The following is a 21,636-nucleotide window of genomic DNA, read 5'->3' as shown; positions in this document are numbered from 1 at the left end:
GGCATATGGGTTGAGCAGACTTGACTGATACAAGACTCTGAGGCAGAGAAGGTGGGGGCAGTTGGAGATAGGAGTGAGGGGGCATTACACCATGCCAGTGAATTTGCATTGTCCAATGGATCAGTGTACTATATGCTGTGAACATACGAACAATTCTACAGGAGACAATTTCAATGGTGTCTGAATGTCTGTTGAGGAATGATAGCACTTTATTCCTCCAGAGCTGAAACTAGAGGAGGCAGTGTTGTTCAACACTGGGGTCTGGAGTGAAGTCACCATTCTAACTCTTCCCAAAGCTGTTCAACTGCTTTAAGGTTGGGACTCTGGGCAGGCCAGTCCATTTCGAGAATGTTGTTGTCAACATATATTTGTCTCACACATGCTGCTTTGTGACAGAGTGCATTGTCAAGCTAATAAAAACAGTCATCATCTCTGAACTGTTTCTTTACTGTGTCCAGTACACAATGCTGTAAAATGTGTTAATATCCTTCCACATTTAGCATTTTCTTAAGTGCAATGAGGGGACCACATTCCAACCATGGAAAACAACCCCGTTTTGTAAGAGAACCTTCTCTGCACTTCACTGTTGGCATTACACATGAAGGCCTGTAACATTCTCCAGGTATTTGACAAACCCAAGCCCTAACATCAGATTGCCACAAGGTATAGTGCATTCATCACTCCTAATTACTGTTTCCAGTCACCAACTCTCCTGTGGGATTTCTCTTTACACAAACCTCAAGTGTGGCGTAGCACTGACTATAGCAATTGGCAGTTTATGAGGAGCTGTTCGACCATTGTACCACGTTATTTTTAATTCCCTACACACAGTCATTGTGCTAGCTCCACTGCTGGTGACACTTTGGAATTCATTATTGATTCTTTCAATTGATTTCATGTGATTGTTTTACAACTACCCTCCACAATGCTCGACATTTTCTGCCTTCAATACATCTTGGTTTAGCTGTGGTTTTTCCTTCACATTTCCACTTCACAATCACATCACCAACAATTGACTTGGGCAGCTTTAGAAAGGTTGAAATGTCCCTAATGATTTTATTACAGCAGTGTGCACATAAGAAAGCAGATGATTGGATGATGCACAATGCCAGGGAGCTTTGCGCCACATAAAACTCCAGCCAATAGCATCTTTCAGCCACATATGCCTGCAGCGTAAGCTTCACACAATTTGGTGAAGCTGGCACTGATTTTCGGAAATATACTTTTTTTCCCACTGTTACTGGTAGACACACTATAGTTCTTGAGTTCTCTGTACAAAAAAATTAACAGTTCTGTAGAATTTTCCGAAAAAATATTATGATCAAAATTACGAATAGCTGTGAAGCTGGCAACCAATTTACAAGAAATATACTTTTTTTTTCAGCGTTCTTGGTAGATATGCAATAGTTCTAGAATCCTCTGTACTAAATTTGAATAATTCTGCAGAATTTCATGAAGAAAACACTAGACATTGGAAAATTTTAATGTCGTAAAAAATTATTTGCCAATTTGCAAAAATAACATTGTAATCACAATTCTGAATAGCTTCCCAAGAGTTATAAAGAAAACTTTAATGACTTTTTTGTGCACATAATAGTTTATAAGTGCAATAATGCAGTTCCTATTTTCACTACAGAAAAAAATAGCACTAGAGTTCTGATGACAGTTCTGATCGTAGTGCTGGATAACAGCCCAAGAATCTTATCAAAAAACCTAATGTAATTTCTTGTGAAGGTAATCATTTATAACTGCAATAATGTGGGACTTCCCTAACATATAGCTTTTCATTCAGAGGCTGAGCTTCACTGCTCTAGTTGTGATTGGTGCATGTAGGTACAGGTTGGCACACATCCTGTCAACTGTCACTATGTATTCAACTGATAACAACCCCAGAAATCTAATGGCAGTTGCCATTTTTCATCTATTTCTTGCATTGTATTACTTACTTTACGCACTTTTCATCTATTTTGTATTATCAAATTCTGAGGCTTCCATGTAGTCTGTTTACCATTAACAAGTTTTCCGTAATGTGGTGGTAGCCCATCGGCAGCCCCCAACCTGGAGGACCAGGGTATTTGATTTTGGGGTAACATTCCCCTAGATGAATTGCTTTCTATTCTGCTCTTGAGGTTCATCTCCCTTTTTCTTACAAATGTGAAATGATGAAGGACAGGGAGTGGAAAGAGAGGTCATTTTGAGACACACTTCGTCTGGTTCACCGACTAAGACCTGTCCGACTTGGGAGGCCTTGCCAGTAGCTACGCTACTGCCGGCATAGCTCTTAGTGACATCTGAACATACAAACCTCTCCACTCACACGGACAGTGCTTCTCTAAGGCAGTGTCTCCTAGAGAGGAGACATTGTATTACAAAAACTTAAATTTAATTTGATATTCTTTGCTACAATTTCCTGTTACTTCATTGTTTGATACATACTGGGATTTTCCAGTATTTAGCAAGACATATGCTACTTTTTTCACAGAGGAGTTCAGATGCGTCGTCCATGTTGAACACTTTTTTTGTATCTTAATACTTCCGTTGTCACAGTTGGAAGATAGGGATAGGGGTAGGGTCTTGTTCACTTACAAGAGGTAAAACATCACCTGACTCATACAATTAAATTGATTACTTTGTGTCAGCTCAATACACACATGCTTAATGGACCATCAGTCATCAGTATTTGGAAATCATCTCTTCAATAAGAAGGTGAGCGCTGTTGTAGAGCCTGCTTATGGTGCTGCATCTGCTGAAGAGGGTCGTTTGCTGGAGATAACTCTGGGCCAGATTTCTGGATTGGGGGGGGGGGGGGGGGGAGGGAGGGAGGGAGGGAGGGAGGGAGGGAGGGAGGGAGAGAGAGAGAGAGAGAACTTGGTGTTGTCCTCTCTGCTTGCTAGGAGGAGTCCCAGCCAGATTAGATTAGATTAGTACTTGTTCCATAGATCATGAATACGACACTTCATAATGATGTGGAATGTGCAGCCTAAAATAAAAGTCATTTGTAGACTTAATTAACATTTAAATGATTTAATTGGTGTATTTGAACAACATCTATTGTAGCTCAGGAGCCTTACAAATTGTTAATTTGATCGTTTTATCCATGATGTCATTTTGCCTTCAATAAATGTCATGGATGAAAAGCTTTATATTCATCTGTATGTCATCTCAAACAGACATAGGTCTATATAACTTTGTGCAAATGTTCTTAGTTCTAGGAAATGTGCACTGCATCTGAATGCCAGAAATTAATTAAGCAGAATTATTTTTATATGAAAATAGCTTAGAGATTTAATTTTTAAAAAAAAAAATTGCTTTTAAATTAATCAGCTCTAATTCTGTGTCACTAGGAATATGTATTATATTTTGATCACTAACTAAAAATGGGTATCAAACTTATGAAAATGACTTTCAAATGAGCTTTGCAATATTTATGTTATTCAGTACATTTGCTCAAACTGTTCTTATGCACAGCATATTGACTCTTGTTCTTTCAGGTTTGGAAATTTTTCCACACGATGCCTCTTGATGTATAATGCAGTAATATTATAGTACAGTATGATTTAAAAAGTTTTTGATTAAAGTTTCAGTGCCATTGATTCTACCTATCACTGGCAGCTCTCCATCAGTACACAAATTGATGACTTTACTACAGCATACTTCTAAATTTTTTCAGGCATAACTCCACTTGTTCAAATATTTCTGATAGTATTATTTTAGCATGCAAAGTCTCCAGACTCACAAGATTTTGGAAGACATAAAATTAACACCAATTCCAGTTATAAAAATGATATACTGGGCAACACTGCGTACATCATTTGATCCATCCGAAGCTTGTGAGAAGACAGTACAATGGACAAGGTCATCCAGTTGCTGAGGTACATCCTGAAACAGTTCCTCATTTCGTCTCATAACCGGTCTTACTATAGCAGTTTTTTTCACTTTCATTTCAATATCCTTAATACCATGATGGTATGTAAATATTTGGTGACCAATTGTAACAATATCTTCCCCATCACTAATGGTACAGAAGTTTCATATGATGCTTATGTCATTGCCAACTCTTATCAACTTACTTTAGCAAATATAAATATCTTTTTTTGGCTTCTTCCTTTTTGTAAGTCACAAATTCTTTCGGTACATCAGATCCAAGTACAAGCTTAATTTCTTCTTTGTTGATCTGACATTGCGTTTTTTAGTGTCCATCAAGGTTACACTGTCTATTATGTGCAAGAGTACTTCAAAAGACATAGTCTGTTCGTGATGGAATACAATAAACAAAAATAAGGGCCTCCAAACTATGAAGTGAAGTCCTCAAAAAATTCTGCCATAATTAATTTATGGCATTCATCACATAGTGCACATTTCCTAGAGCTAAGAACATTTGCACAAAGTGACATCTACATCTACATCTACGTGATTACTCTGCTATTCACAATAAAGTGCCTGGCGGAGGGTCCAATGAACCACCTTCAAGCTGTCTATCTACCGTTCCACTCTCTAAAAGCATGCGAGAAAAACAAGCACTTAAATTTTTCTGTGCAAGCCCCGATTTCTCTTATTTTATCATGACGATCGTTATGCCCTATGTAGGCGAGTGCCAACAGAATGTTTTTGCAATTGGAGGAAAAAATTGGTGATTGAAATTTTATGAGAAAATCCCGTTGCAACAAAAACTGCCTTTGTTTTAATGATTGCCACTCCAATTCACGTATGATGCCTGTGACACTATCTCCCCTATTTCATGATAATACAAAACAAGCTGCCCTTCTTTGTACTTTCTCGATGTCATCCATCAGTCCCACCTGATGCGGATCCCACACCGCACATCAATACTCCAGAATAGGGCAGACAAGTATGGTGTAAGCAGTCTCTTTAGTAGACCTGTTGCACCTTCTAAGTGTTCTGTCAATGAAACGCAGTTTTTGGTTTGCTCTACCCACAATATTATCTACGTAATCATTCCAATTTAGATTATTTGTAATTATAATCCCTAAGTATTTACCTGAATTTACAGCCTTCAGATTTGTGCGACTTATCACGTAATCGAAATTTAGCTGATTTCTTTTAATACTCATGTGAATAACTTCATACTTTTCTTTATTCATGGTCAACTGCCACTTTTCGCACCATACAGATATCTTATCTAAATCATTTTGCAAGTTGTTTTGATCATCTGATGACTTTACAAGACGGTAAATGACAGCATCATCTGCAAACAACCTGAGACGGCTACTCAGATGTCGTTAATATAGATCAGGAACAATAGAGGGCCTATAACACTTCCTTGGGGAACGCCGGATATTACGTCTGTTTTACTCAATGACTTTCCATCTATTACTACGAACTGTGACCTTTCTGACAGGAAATTATGAATCCAGTCACACAACTGAGGCGATACTCCACAGGCATGCAGTTTGATTAGAAGACACTTGTGAGGAACAGTGTCGAAAGCCTTCTGGAAAACTAAAAATATGGAATCAATCGGAAATCCCCTGTCAATAGCAGTTATTACTTCATGAGTATAAAGAGCTAACTGTGTTTCACAAGAACGATATTTTCTGAATCCGTGCTGACTATGTGTCAATAAATCGTTTTCTTTGAGGTACTTCATAATGTTCGAATACAGTATGTGTTCCAAAACCCTACTGCAAATCGACATTAGTGGTATAGGCCTGTATTTCAGCAGATTACTCCTACTTCCCTTTATGGGTATTGGTGTGACTTGAGCAATTTTCCATTCTTTAAGTACGGATCTTTCTGTGAGCGAGTGGTTGTATATAATTGCTAAATATGGAGCTATTTTATCAGCATACTCTGAGAGGAACCTGTCTGTTATACAATCTGGACCAGAGGCCTTGCCTTTATTAAGTCATTTAAGCTGCTTTGTTACACCGATGATATGTACTTCTATGTTTCTCATCTTGGCAGCTGTTCTTGATTGGAATTCAGGAATATTTACTTCATCTTCTTTGGTGAAGGAGTTTTGAAAAACTGTGTTTAATAACTAGTGGCACTGTCATCACTGACTTCACCGTTGTTATCGCGCAGTGAAGGTATTGACTGCGTCTTGCCGCTGGTGTGCTTTATATATGACCAGAATCTCTGAGTTTTCTGACAGATTTTGAGACAGAATTTCGTTGTGGAAACTATTAAAAGCATCTTGCTTTGAAGTACATGCTATATTTTGAACTTCTGCAAAACTTTGCCAATCTTGGGGATTTTGTGTTCTTTTAAATTTGGCATTCTTTTATCGTTGCTTCTGCAAGAACGATCTGACCCGTTTTTTGTACCATGGGGGATCAGTATCATCACTTATTAATTTATGTGGTATAAATCTCTCAATTGCTTTTGATACTATCTCTTTGAAAACATTCCACAACTTTTCTACACTTACTTGATCAGATCAGAAGGAGTGAAGACTGTCTCCTAAAAAGGCGTTAAGAGCATTTTTATAAGCTTTTTTAAATAGATATAATTTGCGTTTATTTATAATGGTTGTAGGTGTTACAGTATTCAGCCTAGTAGCAACTGCCTTGTCATAGCTAATCGCTATATTAGTCACAATACTCACTATTTGTCCAGGATTATTTGTTGCTATAAGGTCAAGTATGGTTTCACAACCATTTACGTTTCAAGTGGGCTCATGAACTAATTGTTCAAAATAATTTTCTGAGAAAGCATTCAGTACAATTTAGGATGACATTTTATGCCTGCTGCCAGCTTTAAATATATAATTTTTCCACATATCGAGGGTAGATTGAAGTCACCACAGAGTATAATTGTATAAACTTCTTTGAAATGAGACTCAAGTTTTCTTTGAATTGTTCAGCAACTATATCTTCTGAGTCGGGGGGGTCGGTAAAATGATCCAATTAATAGTCTAATCCAATTGTCTGGTATAACCTCTATCCATACTATTTCACACGAACTATCTACTTCAATTTCGCTACAAGGCAAACTACTTCTGACAGCAATAAATACTCCACCACCAACTGTATTTAATCTATCCTTTCTCAATACTGTTAGACTGTTTGAAAAAATTTCGGCTGAACTTATTTCCGGCTTTAGCCAGCTCTCTGTACCTACAACTATTTGAGCTTCAGTGCTTTCTATTAGGGCTTGGAGCTCTGGTTTTTTCCCCAAACACAACTATGACAATTTACAACTACAATACCAATCGTTTCTACAACTACCTTACTGTGTTTTACCTGCCCACTTTTAGACGGACATCCCTTCTGTGGTTCCCTGAGACCCTCTAACCTAAAAAACCGCCCAGTCCCTTCCACACAGCCCCCGCTACTCGTACAGCCACCTCCTGTGTGTAGTGGACTCCTGACGTATTAAGCGGAACCCGGAAACCCACCAACCAATGGGGCAAGTCAAAGTATCTGCAGCCTACATGGTCACAGAACCACCTGAGCCTCTGATTCAGTCCCTCCACTCGGCTCTGCACCAAAGGACCACAGTCGTTCTATCGACGATGCTGCAGATGGTGAGCCCCACCTTAATCTCGGAAGCAAGACTGGCAGTCTTTACCATTTCCACTAGCCGCCCGAAACCAGACAGAATCTGCTCCGATCCAAAGTGACACACGTCATTGGTAGTGACATGAGCCACCACCTGTACTCTTCATGGCATCCAGAAGCACCCCTTCCACATCCAGAATGACTCCCCCCACAATGCACAAGGAGTGCACACTGGCTTCCTTCCCCTCCTTGGCAGCCATCTTCCTAAGGATCCGCGCCTAACACTGGAGCTCCCAACACCAGCAAACCCAGCCTCTGTGAACGCCCAGAGCTTGCGGGCCGAGAAGCTTCCTCTGGAACAGGGTGGATGACTGCATCCGGCTCAGAGATATCGTCAGCCACAGATAATGCCCGAAGCCTGTTCGTCAAACAAACCAGGGATGCCCTTCGATCGGCACCTCGGAAAGTTTTTTGCTGCCTGCCAGACTTTGGAATGATCTCCCACTCGACCACGGGTAAGGGGTCAACCTCAGTGCAGGCAGTACCCGGGACAGTCACAGCAGTGGACCGATCGGAGGACACATAAGACATGCTCGATGTCCCTTGCGTCCCTGCGTTCAATCCCCCACAGTGACGTCCCTTGGCAGCAGCCTCTAGCACACAAGCATAGGCTTATGTCTGTCCGAGATGACATATGGATGAGTACGAGTCTTTTCATCCATGACCTTTATTGATGGCAAAACCACGTCACAGATAAAAGAATCAAATTAATTGTACTTAAGGTTCCTGGGCTATAACAGATGTTGTTTAAATATATTAGTTAAATAATTTAAAATGTTAATTTAGTCTACAAACAACTTTTATTTTAGGCTGCTAAGCATTGGTTGGGACTCCTCCTAGTGAGCAGAGACAACAGACAACACCAAGCTATCTCCCCCTCCCCCTCCCCCTCCCTCTCTCTCTCTCTCTCTCTCTCTCTCTCTCCCCCCCCCCCCCCTCCCCCCGCCTCACAAAAAGCACACACACAAACACACTTCGATCCAGTAATCCGGTCCACAATTATCTTCAGTAAATGATACTCTATGGTAGCTGTAGCACCATAAGTGGGTCCATGACAGTGCTCACTTTCTCACTGAAGAGATTTCCAAACACTGATGGTTGGCACTCCAATAAGTGTGTGTTTTTTGAGCTGACACAAATTAATTGATTTAATTGCATAAGTCAGTTGTTATTTTACCTCCTCTAAGTGAACACAACCCTACCCCTATCCCTATTGCTATTTTCCAACCCTGAAATGAAAGTATTAAGGTTTGGTTGGTTGGTTTGTTTGGGGAAGGAGACCAGACAGCGAGGTCATCGGTCTCATCGGATTAGGGAAGGACGGGGAAGGAAGTCGGCCGTGCCCTTTGAAAGGAACCTTCCCGGCATTTGCCTGGAGCGATTTAGGGAAGTATTAAGGTACACAAGGTGCTTGACTGTACAACACATCTGAACGCCACAGTGAAAAAAACAGCATATGTCTTACTAAATAGTGGAAAATTCCAGTAAGAATCATCACTGAAATAACAAGAGTTCATGGCACATTATAGAGACAGTTGCCTTCAAATCCAGTCCTTAAGCGTAGTAAATAATATAAAATTAAATTAAAGTAGTTGTAATATAACTACCATTAGATTGCTAGGGTTATGAGCAGTTGGACACATAACGACAGTCGACATGACGTGTATCGATCTGCACCTACATGCACCAGTCACAACTAGGGCAGTGAAGCTCAGCCTCCGAGCAAAAAGCTATACGTCAGGGAAGTGAGTCCCATATTATTGCAGTTTTTAACGATTACCTTGACAAGAAATTACAGCAGGTTTTTTTGATAAAACTAATGGAGAGTTATCCAGAACTATGATCAGAACTGTCATCAAAATTCTAGTGTGATTTTGTATTTTTCTGTAGTGAAAATAGGACCCTTGCTATTGCAACTATCTCATAAACTATTACCTACACTCAAAAAATCATTAAGGTTTTCTGTGGAACTCTCGGGGACCTATCGAGAATTGTGATCACAATTTTATTTTCGCAAATTGGCAAATAATTTTTTTACAACATTAAAATTTTCCAATTACTAGTATTTTCTTTATGAAATTCTGCAGAATTACTCAGATTTAGTACAGAGAACTACAGCATGTCTACCAAGAACTCTGAAAAAAAATTGGGTACCAACTTCACATGACTGCTTCAGAATGCATGTAGAACACTTAGCATTGACTTTGATGTCAGTTTACATATGGTGACATTACTTAGCTACTATACTGGCAGCTTCAGTGGGTCAGTGCAGCACTTATCTAGGTGATACCCATTATTAGCGTACACAATGGCTGGAGCATGGTGTGTGCGACAGAGACAGAAGGCACACTCGTACCACTGCAAAGTATTCTCCATCTGTTTCTGTGCAGAATGCAATATAAAGCCACCTTCTTCAGTGCACACCACTATACTTGGGTGACATCCAATGCCTAGTCCATGTTGGAAGTCACTTAGCTGTCCTGACTGACCCACTCTGCAGTTCTGCTTCCCTACTGACAACATAATACCCCCTCTACTGACAAAACAATACTCCCCAAAACATTTTATAATGGTAGGTCCACCTCTTGTCACATCGAGAGGTCAATTATACATTACACAGAGGTGTCTGATAAGACAGTGTAATATCATTTAGGGTGCATTGTGTTTGGCATAGGCACACAGGCAGTGACGCTGCATTACACAGTGTTCACAAGTACTGGTAACATCTAAAATGAGGATAGTGTTTTATTTTTCGTAGGTATTAAAAGAACAAGAACCGAAGATGATATAAACTGGGTTGGGGTGTAAGGTATAATGGCCATGATGTATAAGAGAGCAAGGAGAAAAGCTTCTGGTCTTGCACAGAGCTGGTGTAGATACAAGTGAAATTTTACTTTTATAATTTTGGTAGATACTACACAATAACTTCAGTCAACTGCCAGCTTGGTCTAACCAGCATTTTTCTTTGCATGGACTTTTAAACTACCGGTAAATTGTTTACTTTTTCTTTTCTCTCTCTCTCTCTCTCTCTCTCTCTCTCTCTCTCTCTTTCTCTCTCTCTCTCTCCTCTTTTTTTTTTTTTTTTTTAATTATTATTATGGTTTTAGGGCACAAAGCAACTATGGTCATAAGCGCCCATTCAGTGGCTTAGTGAAGGGTAAAAACTGGAATTTAAATCAGCAGCAATGGGAGCTAAACTCAAGAAGGAGGAAACTAAAAACGGAAGGAAATCTTAGAAAGTTGCTATTGAGGGGGGATTGTTTTACCTGAAAAGAGCTTCAAATTATCAATGTCATCTCACTAATACTGATAAACACAAGGACGCGATCAGCTGAGCGCATGTCATCTGCTATAAGGCAAGATATATCAGGCAACAGTTGTAAATGGGCGTGTAGCGGATTAAAATAGGGGCACTGAAGTAAAAGGTGTCTCACCATTCATGACTGAGAGCAGTGGGGACAATGCAGGGGAAGATTGCCACTTAAAAGATGTCGATGGCTAAAAGAGGTTTTATGTCCCACAATTTATTATCATTAAGTGCAGACCAATGTTTATGTCATAAAAGAGCAACACAATGACATAAAATGTTCTGTAGATCGGCAAAGGCAACCATGTGAACAGCGGGCCGAGGAAGAGAGGCTGCAGCCTTTGCCGCTATATCGGCTGCCTTGTTTCCGCGGATACCAACATGCTCTGGGTTCCAGAGGAATGCCACAGAGATGCCCCCCAAGTGAAGCATGTGGAGGCAGACTCAGTTCTGGTAGAACTAACAAGAAAAATCACCCTGTTGGCCTTTTCTGTGATCTTGATAAGGCCTCTAATTGTGTAGGTCACAAAATTGTACTAAGGAAACTAAATCATATGATGTTTAATGCATTGCCTGAGCATAGATTGAATCACAATTAACAATGGAAAACAGAGTCGCATTAGTAATTTATACAAAAGGAATAATACTAAACTCGGAGTGGAGAAACATATGGTGGCCCACAAGATTTGGTGCTTGTTATGCTTCTGCTCTTGGCCTGCATAAATGACTTACCTAGGACAATGGGCTACTCTTCAAAAGCTGTGATGGAACTTGTATACTAGTAACGGGCCAAACACTTTCATATCATGGTAAGTCAAGGGAACACAGCAACAGGTTTACATCTGGTTCACAGCAATTAGTTTTAACCTCCAGTCTTACTAAGACTCCTCATTCCAGGCTGTCATAATATTCTACTATAATGGAACAAGGATAAAAAGTTTTTATTCTTTCACATCTTGCAGAAGCCCTTTGGGGACATGCCAGTTCATATTCTTCATAATAGCATAATGTCAGTTCGCTTGTTGCATTTGTGAAACACTTTCCAATGACAATCAGCATGACATTTTGTGGTTTTATTATTAGGAGGTGAATTTGATCTTCATTTTTGTCTTACAGCTACATATTTAACGTACCTCCACAACATCACGTAACCAGTGTTAATCACTGTAGCTTCTGAATACTACCGTTTTAAATATGTCGAAACCTAGGTCAATGGGTTTTCAATAAACCTTGTACTATTGCAATTAATTTGGCTGTTTTTCCCCATTTTCCTCACAAAGAGTACATTACAGTTCTGGTCAACATTTTAAACTAAATTTTCAGTATGTTTCCCAGCTTTCTTTGCAACATTACTTGCACTCTGCAAATGTCTTTGCATATTTTATGAAGGAAGTGTCATTCATAAAGAAAAAAATTAATTCATTGTGTTTGAACCTTTTCTCTCTAGAATTCGCTTTTCATCCCTGCAACGCACTCAACTCAAGGCAGTGAATATCATGAAAAAGAACTTGTTACAAAATATTTTTTATACTTACAGCTGTTACTTTGACACAAAAACCATACCTTTTTGGATTTGTATACAAATTTAGTTAGTGAGACATCACCATGTATGTAAAGGTGGGTGATGAAATGTGGTTTTTGCCGATGAGTATATGTGACATAATGTTGCCCATTTACATGAACCTAAAAAAAATTAGATGGAAATCAATGTCAACCCTTGCACACATCAATGATTAAAAACATCTTGTTGTCTATTAAACAATGCTAGGTTTATAGATTTCATTCATCTAATATGTGTCAATGAAATTAATAGTTTTATATACTGCAAAATTCGAATAAAAACTATTTAGCAAGGCTGGTTATTTCTTACAATAGTTTGTTAATTGTTCCTACCTTGTACTCATCTTCACAGCAAATTATTGTAATGGTAAATTCTGCTCCTTGTCTAAAGGGATTTGCTCCTTCTCTTTCCTCTTCTCCCCATGAACCAGCCAAGTATGAATTTCTCACAACTACATCTGGTGAGAAACGAGGATTGAAATGGAATGCAATGTCCTTGGCCTCTAGATCTGCTTTGTGACGCACAGCTAATGACAAATACTGCAAATTAACAGCAAACCTGTGGAATAAAATATATTCATAGGTTTTTATAAAAAAGAATTAGTTGGAAACAAAAACAGGGGTTTTCAATTTTAGGTCTCAGGGAGTAACTCCAAGGGACAAGCAAATTTCAAGAATGTATCTGAAACTGTAAAAGAGGCTGGGGTAGAGTAGGATTACATCCAGAAACGGGGACTTTCAGTGTTAGGCCTTTGGGAGTAGCTCCGAGGGGCAAGCAGGTTTCCAGAACTTATCTTATGTCAATATCCTATCATCAAACGTCCAACCACCAATTATCTTCATCCTGGCTTTGTTATTTAATTTACATCAAAAGGATTGGCATATTATGTCTTACGCACATACCCCCAACCTGCTAAAAAGAAATCCCTTTGCACTGATATTTTGGTTATTACATGAAATTAAAACAAATAGTTCATTAAGCATCTTATGATAAAATCTAACCTTGATATTTGAAAAAATCCTCATCTATAATCAAGACACAAGATTTTAGTAAGTAGCAGCAGCCCCTCCCCCTCCCCACTCTGATCTCCTTTAAAGACTGCTCAGCACCCTGATGCTAAAAATAGCTCCAAATTAATACAATAATAGAAAATCCACATTGTAAACAAATAAATTAAGAGATGAATACATGTATATCCTGCTTCTACAGTTCAGCTTTACTGAAGGAGAAAAATAGTTTAGGGTTTTATTTAGCACTTAGAAAAACAAAGCACAAAAGACAAAGTAAATAGGCACTATATGCTGTCTTTTAAATATTGTTTGGTGTGTATGTCTGTACTTCATCAAGTGAGTAAGTGTTGATGTTTCAAATGACACTTTTCCTATTTTTTAGTTCTCACCTGTGTGGAGAATTTACTGTAAGACTTTTGTCAAGAACACCCACAATGAATTTTGCTTGGTCATGAATGAACTCTATTATAATTGCCAATTCCTGATGATGTTAACTTACTCTGACTTTTTGTTAAAAAGGACTGTCCTCCATAAGTACACTTTCACCATACTATACAGTCATAAAACACATAATCTTGATGCCGACATGTAAACATAAGCCACCACTCGTGACAGTGAGTCACAGAACAGGAATAATATGCCTTGGATGCTGCTGTAGGGCATACTTGCCACAAATGGTCAGTTGAAACAAATTACGAAAATCATGTAAAAGGAGCTTAACAGATTGTGAAAGTGCATCCAACTTTGACCCTTTTTCTAGTATAAGTTCACTATACCCTACACAGACTTACACATTTATATTTTCCTGACACTAAAATTATTTATGACTGATTGCTCTGGTAGACAGATGAATGCCAACTGGAACATAGCAATATTTGCTCAATTAAACAAAGATTTTGAGACTTTACTCCTATTTCAACAAAACCAGTACTAATGGACTGCAAGAAACAAGGCATTGGTTCAGTCTATCTTAATGAAATGAAAAATGTACACATCAATGCTACAGCTCCCAACATCTTACCTCAACTATCCACAGCAGCCCTATAGAAAGCTTTCAGACCTACAATCCAGGAAGCAAAATAGGAACATGTGTTCATGGAACATTCTGAACCACCTTTTGCTTTCCTGACTACGTATTGTTTGCCTCTAGAGCCACAATAAATGGATGAATTTAATACAGCTAAGTTTGAAGGCAGCCCTAAAACTCAACTGTAATAAGATTAAAATAATGTAAATGAACATACTGAAAAAGAAATAATACAAATTAACAAGTAAATCATAAAACCAGTTAACAAACTTATGTATTTGGGTCAAGAACCTAAAATGAAAGTTTGCAGTTAATATATTACCAGTTTTGACTTATGGCAGTGAGACATGGACTTTTAATGTGAAAACCACTTAAAAACTGTGGTTGCTCATTACAAAATGGAGAGATATAAGTCAAGAATTATGAGGAAAGACAGAAACAAACAAGTGGATGGGTGGAACAGACTGAAGTGGAAGACATAATTATGGTTTGGTTTAGTTGTTGGTTGACTGGGGCAAGGGGACCAAACAGTAAGGTCATTGGTCCCATAGGATTATGGAAGGAAACGGAAGGAAGTTGGCCATGCCCTTTCAAAGGAACCATCCCGGCATCTGCCCAAAGCGATTTAGGGAAATCACGGAAAACCTAAATCAGGATGGCTGGCACAATTACGACTGTAATGAAAATGAAAAGGGGGTGGACAAAATGTATAGCCTAGCAAGTCAATGGTAGAGGGTCCAAAAAAAGTTTTCCACTAGATTCAAGATATAGAAATAAGACTGAGATGACTATCTGATACACACATGAGAAATGTGGATGTATTTAGCTGAAGATGATAATTCAAGTACAAATCTGTAGGAGGTCTTTACTGAGCAGTGGAAATAAATGGATGATAGTGGAGATGATGATGATGACGAAAGTATTTAAAAATGGAAATGCATGCTCATTATTTCCTACTACCTATCTCCTCAGCATCAGCTGTAACTGAAATGCAGTTACTGGGAGGCCACAAAATGAGAACAAAATCCAAAAACTGTTCATGGGGATCTTTTCTGTCAATGACGTTCTTGTTGAATACTGTGGTAAAAACAGTAAAACCTGAAACATTTGCTTGAGGGGCAAAACTCTCCTGAAAACATCAGTCTCAGAAAATGCCAGAAATACAAAATATGAAAATCATGCAGATAAGAAGGGAGTAGCCAAGGAAGTGCCATCAATATAGCTGTCTGATGATGATTTATTACTAGATAATCCACATATAATTTAAGTAAAAAGTTTAAGAATGAACTCCTTGCCCATATACATCACGAGGGCTGCACTGTAATAAGAACATGGCTTGACCCCAATCTCCAGCATGAGGATAATTACCACCTTTCCAAACTAAAATTACAGCCAGAAGAAAGCATTTCTTAGGTGCTGCAAAATGTGAGAAGGCACTACCTTGGTACACAAAATGGGTCAGAGATGCCAAATTTAAACAGGTGTAAAACCCCCAAGATTGGTGATCTTTTACAGAAGCTCGAAATTTAGCACGGACTTCAATGCAAAATGCTTATAATAGTTTCCACAATGAAACTTTGTCTCCAAACATGGCAAAAAACCCAAAGAGATTCTGGTCGTATGTGAAGTACGCAAGCAGCAAGAAACAATCTATGCCTTCTCTGTGGGATAGCAATGGAAATACTATTGAAGACTGTGCTGCCAAAGCAGAGTTACTAAACACAGCCTTCCGAAATGCCTTCACAGAAGAAGATGAAGTAAATATTCTAGAATTCCAATTGAGAACAGCTGCCAACATGAGCAACGTAGAACTAAATATCCTCGGAGTAGTGAAGCAACGTAAATCACTTAATAAAAGCAAGTCTTCTGGTCCAGACTGTATACCAATTAGGTTTCTTTCAGAGTATACTGATGCAATAGCTCCATACTTAAAAATCATATGCAAGTGTTTACTCAACGAAAGATCTGTACCCAAAGACTGGAAAGTTGCACAGGTCACACCAATATTCAAGAAAGGTAGTACGAGTAATTCACTAAACTACAGGCCCATATCATTAATGTCGATATGCAGCAGGATTTTGGAACATATATTGTGTTCAAACATTATGAATTACCTCGAAGAACACAGTCTATCGACACACAGTCAACATGGGTTTAGAAAACATCGTTCCTGTGAAACACATCTCTCTCTTTATTCACATGAAGTGTTGAGTACTATTGACAAGGGATTTCAAATTGATTCCGAACTTCTGGATTTCCGGAAGGCTTTTGACACTGTAACAGACAAGTGGCTTGTAGTGAAATTGTGTGCTTGAGGAATAACATCTCAGTTACGTGACTGGATGCGTGATTTCCTGTCAGAGAGGTCACAGTTCGTATTACTTGAAGGAAAGACATCGAATAAAACAGAAGTGATTTCTGGCGTTCTCCAAGGTAGTGTTATAGGCCCTTTGCTGTTTTTTATCTACATAAATGATTTGGGAGGCAATCTGAGAAGCCGTCTTAGGTTGTTTGCAGATGACGCTGTCATTTGTCGAATAATAAAGACATCAGTAGATCAAGACAAACTGCAAAATGATTTAGAAAGATATCTGTATGGTACAAAAATTTTCAACTGACCCAAAATAACGAAGAGTGTGAGGTCATCCACATGAGTTCCAAAAGGAATCCATTAAACTTCGGTTACATGATAAATCAGTCATATCTAAAGGCTGTAAATTCAACTAAATACCTAGGAATTACAATTATGAACAACTTAATACAGAAAATGTTGTGGGGAAGGCCAACCAAAAACAGCATTTTATTGGTAGGACACTTAAAAAATGTAACAGGTCTACTAAGGAGACTGCCTACACTACAATTGTCCATCCTCTTTTAGAATACTGCTACACCGTGTGGGATCCTTACCAGATACCCTTATTTTCAATATCTGCAAGTTGCAGAGCACTACATGTACAAGACATTCTCTCTGAAGTATTGGCAAATTTTATTACAAACGGCTCTGCTACATTCCCTTGTTTTTTATTAAGTGAAGTGCTTGAGCTGGAAGAAGATGAGATTTGGAATCTTTCTTGGTCTCAGCATACAGATCTTTTTGGCCATTTATTTATTAAACTTTTTGTTCTCTGGTGATACATGACAATTCCTGATCCATGATGCAAGGTTACCAAAGTAATTTATACAAAATTCTCTGTGAGAAGACTGAAGCTCTTTACATGAACTCCTCCTCCGCATTACAACAGGTAAGTTTAGCTATGTATACTACAGTTGTATGGCAGTACAGACAGCACTGAAAATGAAATGGTGTATGACAAATTCGTTCAAACCCGCAGGAAATGAATTGCGCTTTTATAACTTCCTAACTTGATATTAAACCTAAGCTTTTTCTTGCTCAACACTTACAAATTTTTTACCTCCCTCAACCTGTCATTCCTCTGTTTCTCAATTCTGCTAACAATTCTTAACATTTTACTCAGTTAACTCTTTGAAAATCACAACATACTTACTCAACTTTAGCGTTTTGTGTACTTCAACTTTAAATAAAATACATGCTTAGTTCTTTTGACTTCATCAGACTATACTTGATACAATGAATTTGTCTAAGTCAGGAAAGTACCATTCCACAACTCCTAAAATGATTTTTAAGTGCTGTTCAATCCTTGAAGGCATAACTTCTTCCATTTTTTCCTGCAGAAACATATTCTATTTTACAGAACCATTCTTTACTCTCAATTGATAGTACTGCTCAAGATGCATAAAAACTATGCCTCTTTCAGCTGAAGGCATACTGTAATGTCTGATTGGTCACTCAAGCTGAAATAACTGGAAGTTTCCAAATTTGAAAGTCTGAATTTCACTGTCATCTGATGAGACACTAGGGAACTATGCAGGCCACATAGCTGGAGATCCACACACCTAGGAAAATCCAAGTATCTGGGCTATTCACTAACAACTGTTTTATGTCAACATGTGTCTCACAATGAGGCTGATATTTTCTTAAACAGAGGTTTCTACCATTCTCATGATTCATGCAACTGAACCAATTCCTTGTTCTCTAAAATACACAATATTCCACAATCATACCCAGCAGTAGTCACTGAAACTTCACTAGAGTTTACAAGGACAGAGGAATGGAAGTGTTGATCTGCAATGTGAATGCTGAATGTCTTATACATTTGACATCTTATACGTGTGAATAATGAAGGAGATAACTACTCACAGTAAATTCCAATATTATTTCTGTGAACATAGTACACAATCGTTCAAATGCACTAACCTGTCTGCTTTGTCATGCACACATCCTGTCACAATGAGTTCTGAACCTGGGCAAAAACCATTGTGTAGCTGCGCTTCATATGGCAAACCTCGTCCAGTAATATCGATTTCTTGCACATAGAAATCATCCTTTTGCTGGGCTGCCTAAAATTATACAATATAAAATCACTTGCCAAATATAAGCATGGTATTTTTACTTTATAAATCAAATTCTGTGTTTAGGTAATAGGTGAAATTTATATTTCTAACCTCTGTATGTGACTGTTAATTAGTATTGTGCTATCAAGTAATAATAGATCCATGGAATGTGTATCACAATAAAAAATAAATAAATACAGGATGATTATAATTGAAGTTTAACTTTCAAAACACTGTAGAAATAATGCCACTGGTCAGAATGACGTCAAATTGCAACAGATTATTATCGGAGAATGGGGAAAACATATGGCAGAAGAAAAAAAATAGTGTGAAAATTGATCAATAGATGGCGTTGTATTGTGTCAGAATACATAAATGAAAACACCTGTCATGCACTCAACCAACTGAAGTTGATATAAACACGCCGGGTACACGGCGGCTTCTCCTCCTTTCGCGTCTGCGATGTCAGCACGACTGTCTCAATACAGGGTTGCGCTCTGCTTGTAAAGCTGTGTTACAAGAATGATGACTGTGCACACGTCACTCTGCAGAAGTTCCAGACACTGAAGGGTTTGAAAAAAGGCTTTGGTCCGATGACTGCCTTGGGTATGTAGAAAATGATCCGGAAATTCAAAAAGACGGGTTCTTTTGGTGTGCAACCTGGTAGAAGGAGGAAACTAATTGATTCAATGTCAGTGGAAGCAGTGACCACAGCAATGCAGGAGGCGACAAGTGGTGGTGTGCAAACATGTAGTGCATGGAGAATTGCCCACGCATTGGACATACCCGAAAGCACAATGCATACAATGCTACAAAACATTCTTCTTTGCTATCCATTCAAAATTACACATATGCACGAGTTGCTTCCTGTTGACATGCCAGCAAGACAGACCTTTGCTTTAGAACTTCTTGCTCACATTGATGTGGACAATGATTGGTCGTGGAAGATTTTGTGGACAGACAAAGCCCACTACCATCCGACAGGATATGTCAATACACAGAATTGCCGAATATCGGCAACAGAAAATCCACACTAAAATCAAGCAGTAACACTTCATCCTTAAAAGGTCACTGTGTGGTGGACGTTTATGGTATCATTTATCATAGGGCCATATTTTTTTGAAGAGACAGGGGCTTCCAGTCCTGTTACCTGTACCATCACTGGTAAGTGCTATCAGTGTCTTTTGCGCAATCACATCATTCCAGTTCTTCAACAGTGTGGATGTATGGATAGGATCATTTTTATGCAAGATGACACACCTCCGCATATTGCAAATCCAGTTAAGCTGCTGCTGAAGCGCCATTTTGGAAATGCTAGAATTATCAGCTGCCATTTCCCTACAGCCCGGCCGTTCCAATCACCTGATCTTAGTCCATGTGACTTCTGGCTGTAGGGCTATCTGAAAGATATTGTGTTCAGTGTCCCCATTGCAAACTTAGCTGCATTGAAGGCACGCATTGAGCATCAAATTCTGAACATGAATCTGGAAACACTTCAACCCGTTGTGGAACATGGTGTTTCTCAATTTCAACTTGTTGCAGAAAATAGTGGACAGCGTATTGAACCTGTTTTGCACCAGTCACACGGAAATTAATAATCCGATTTGAATTTGATTGACACTTTTTATGCAGTTTGTGGCCTCAGGACAATTAAAAACCGATTTTTCCCATCCGATGTGATACGACCTTGCAGTGGTGGATGGGATTATGTGACTAACAGTATCACACCTGTAGACCCATTCACACACTGAGTTGTACAGTTTGTTTAGTGTCAAACATACACCTTAGGCATTGTTGTACAATTCATTTGTCATTTGTAGTTGACCACTATTAAAATATGATGCGTACAGTGTCATCTATTGCTACATTTTGTAACTATTTATTTTTCTTCTGCCATACGTTTTCTCCCTTCTCTGATAATATTCCGTTGCAATTTGACATCATTCTGACCAGTGGTGTTATTTCTACAGCAGTTTGAAAGTTTAACTTCAATTATAATCATCCTGTATATTGATGTTAAAAATAAACTTCAGTGAAATCTCCACTTCCCAGACAAGAGTAAGGGAAAAATGGACTGAAAAAAAGACAAATGCTTAGAGAAGTGAATATTTCATTTGTATAAATATATGGTCTTCTGCAGCTACAAAGTGTATGAAACACACTGTAATGGTAGTCCACCAGGGCTGTTTTGATACTTATTTTTTATTTATTGCTTCTGGTTTTAGGCAAGGCTACATTCAAGTGGTATGCTATAAGAACGTAAATGTATTTTATACTCAGATATATGGCACTAGTCAAGGAATGTGTATTTGGTTAGAAGGGATCTAGGAGGAAGAAACTACAACAACATGTGACAAAATCAAACAATGTAAAATCCATGTTTGAATATCAACAATATAAGGAAATGGATAGGTTGCTACTCACCACAAAGATGACACACTAAGTGGCAGACAGTCATAACAAAAAGACCATTAAACACTTAGCTTAAAAAAAAAGCACCACACATATATTCATCTACACAAGCAAGCACACCTCATGCACACGACTGCCATCTTTGCCAGCTCAGACTGGAATCCAACTGTCACATGGAACGAAAGCAGCAATCTGGAGGGAGTGGGGCAGGGGATGAGATAGCAGGGTATGGATAGAGGGAGAGAAGAGTACTGTCTGATTGGAGTCTGCAGTGACTAGAAGGAGGCATCACAAATTGCCCCGCCAGGTACAGCTGCGGGAGGTTATGGGACAGGGAGTGAGTAAGGAAGGGGGGGGGGGGCCTTCTCTCCGCCTACCCATAC

At 38.7% G+C, this 21,636-nt stretch overlaps 1 protein-coding gene across 1 annotated transcript in view; it reads right to left on the bottom strand.

The window, feature by feature from the left end:
- LOC126416695 (tectonin beta-propeller repeat-containing protein) overlaps nucleotides 1–21,636 on the bottom strand; it is a 206,377-nt gene that overhangs the window by 39,100 nt on the left and 145,641 nt on the right. The window contains exons 14-16 of the mRNA XM_050084501.1: nucleotides 18,705–18,847; nucleotides 12,724–12,949; nucleotides 12,394–12,513 (exon numbers count right to left, since the gene is read on the bottom strand). Of these exons, the coding sequence (XP_049940458.1) occupies nucleotides 12,394–12,513; nucleotides 12,724–12,949; nucleotides 18,705–18,847 (489 nt within the window). The remainder of the gene's footprint in view (nucleotides 1–12,393; nucleotides 12,514–12,723; nucleotides 12,950–18,704; nucleotides 18,848–21,636) is intronic.

This window comes from Schistocerca serialis, chromosome 1 (genome assembly GCF_023864345.2).
Source record: "Schistocerca serialis cubense isolate TAMUIC-IGC-003099 chromosome 1, iqSchSeri2.2, whole genome shotgun sequence".
Lineage (NCBI taxonomy): Eukaryota > Metazoa > Arthropoda > Insecta > Orthoptera > Acrididae > Schistocerca > Schistocerca serialis.
This window is presented reverse-complemented; position numbering and strand designations above follow the sequence as displayed.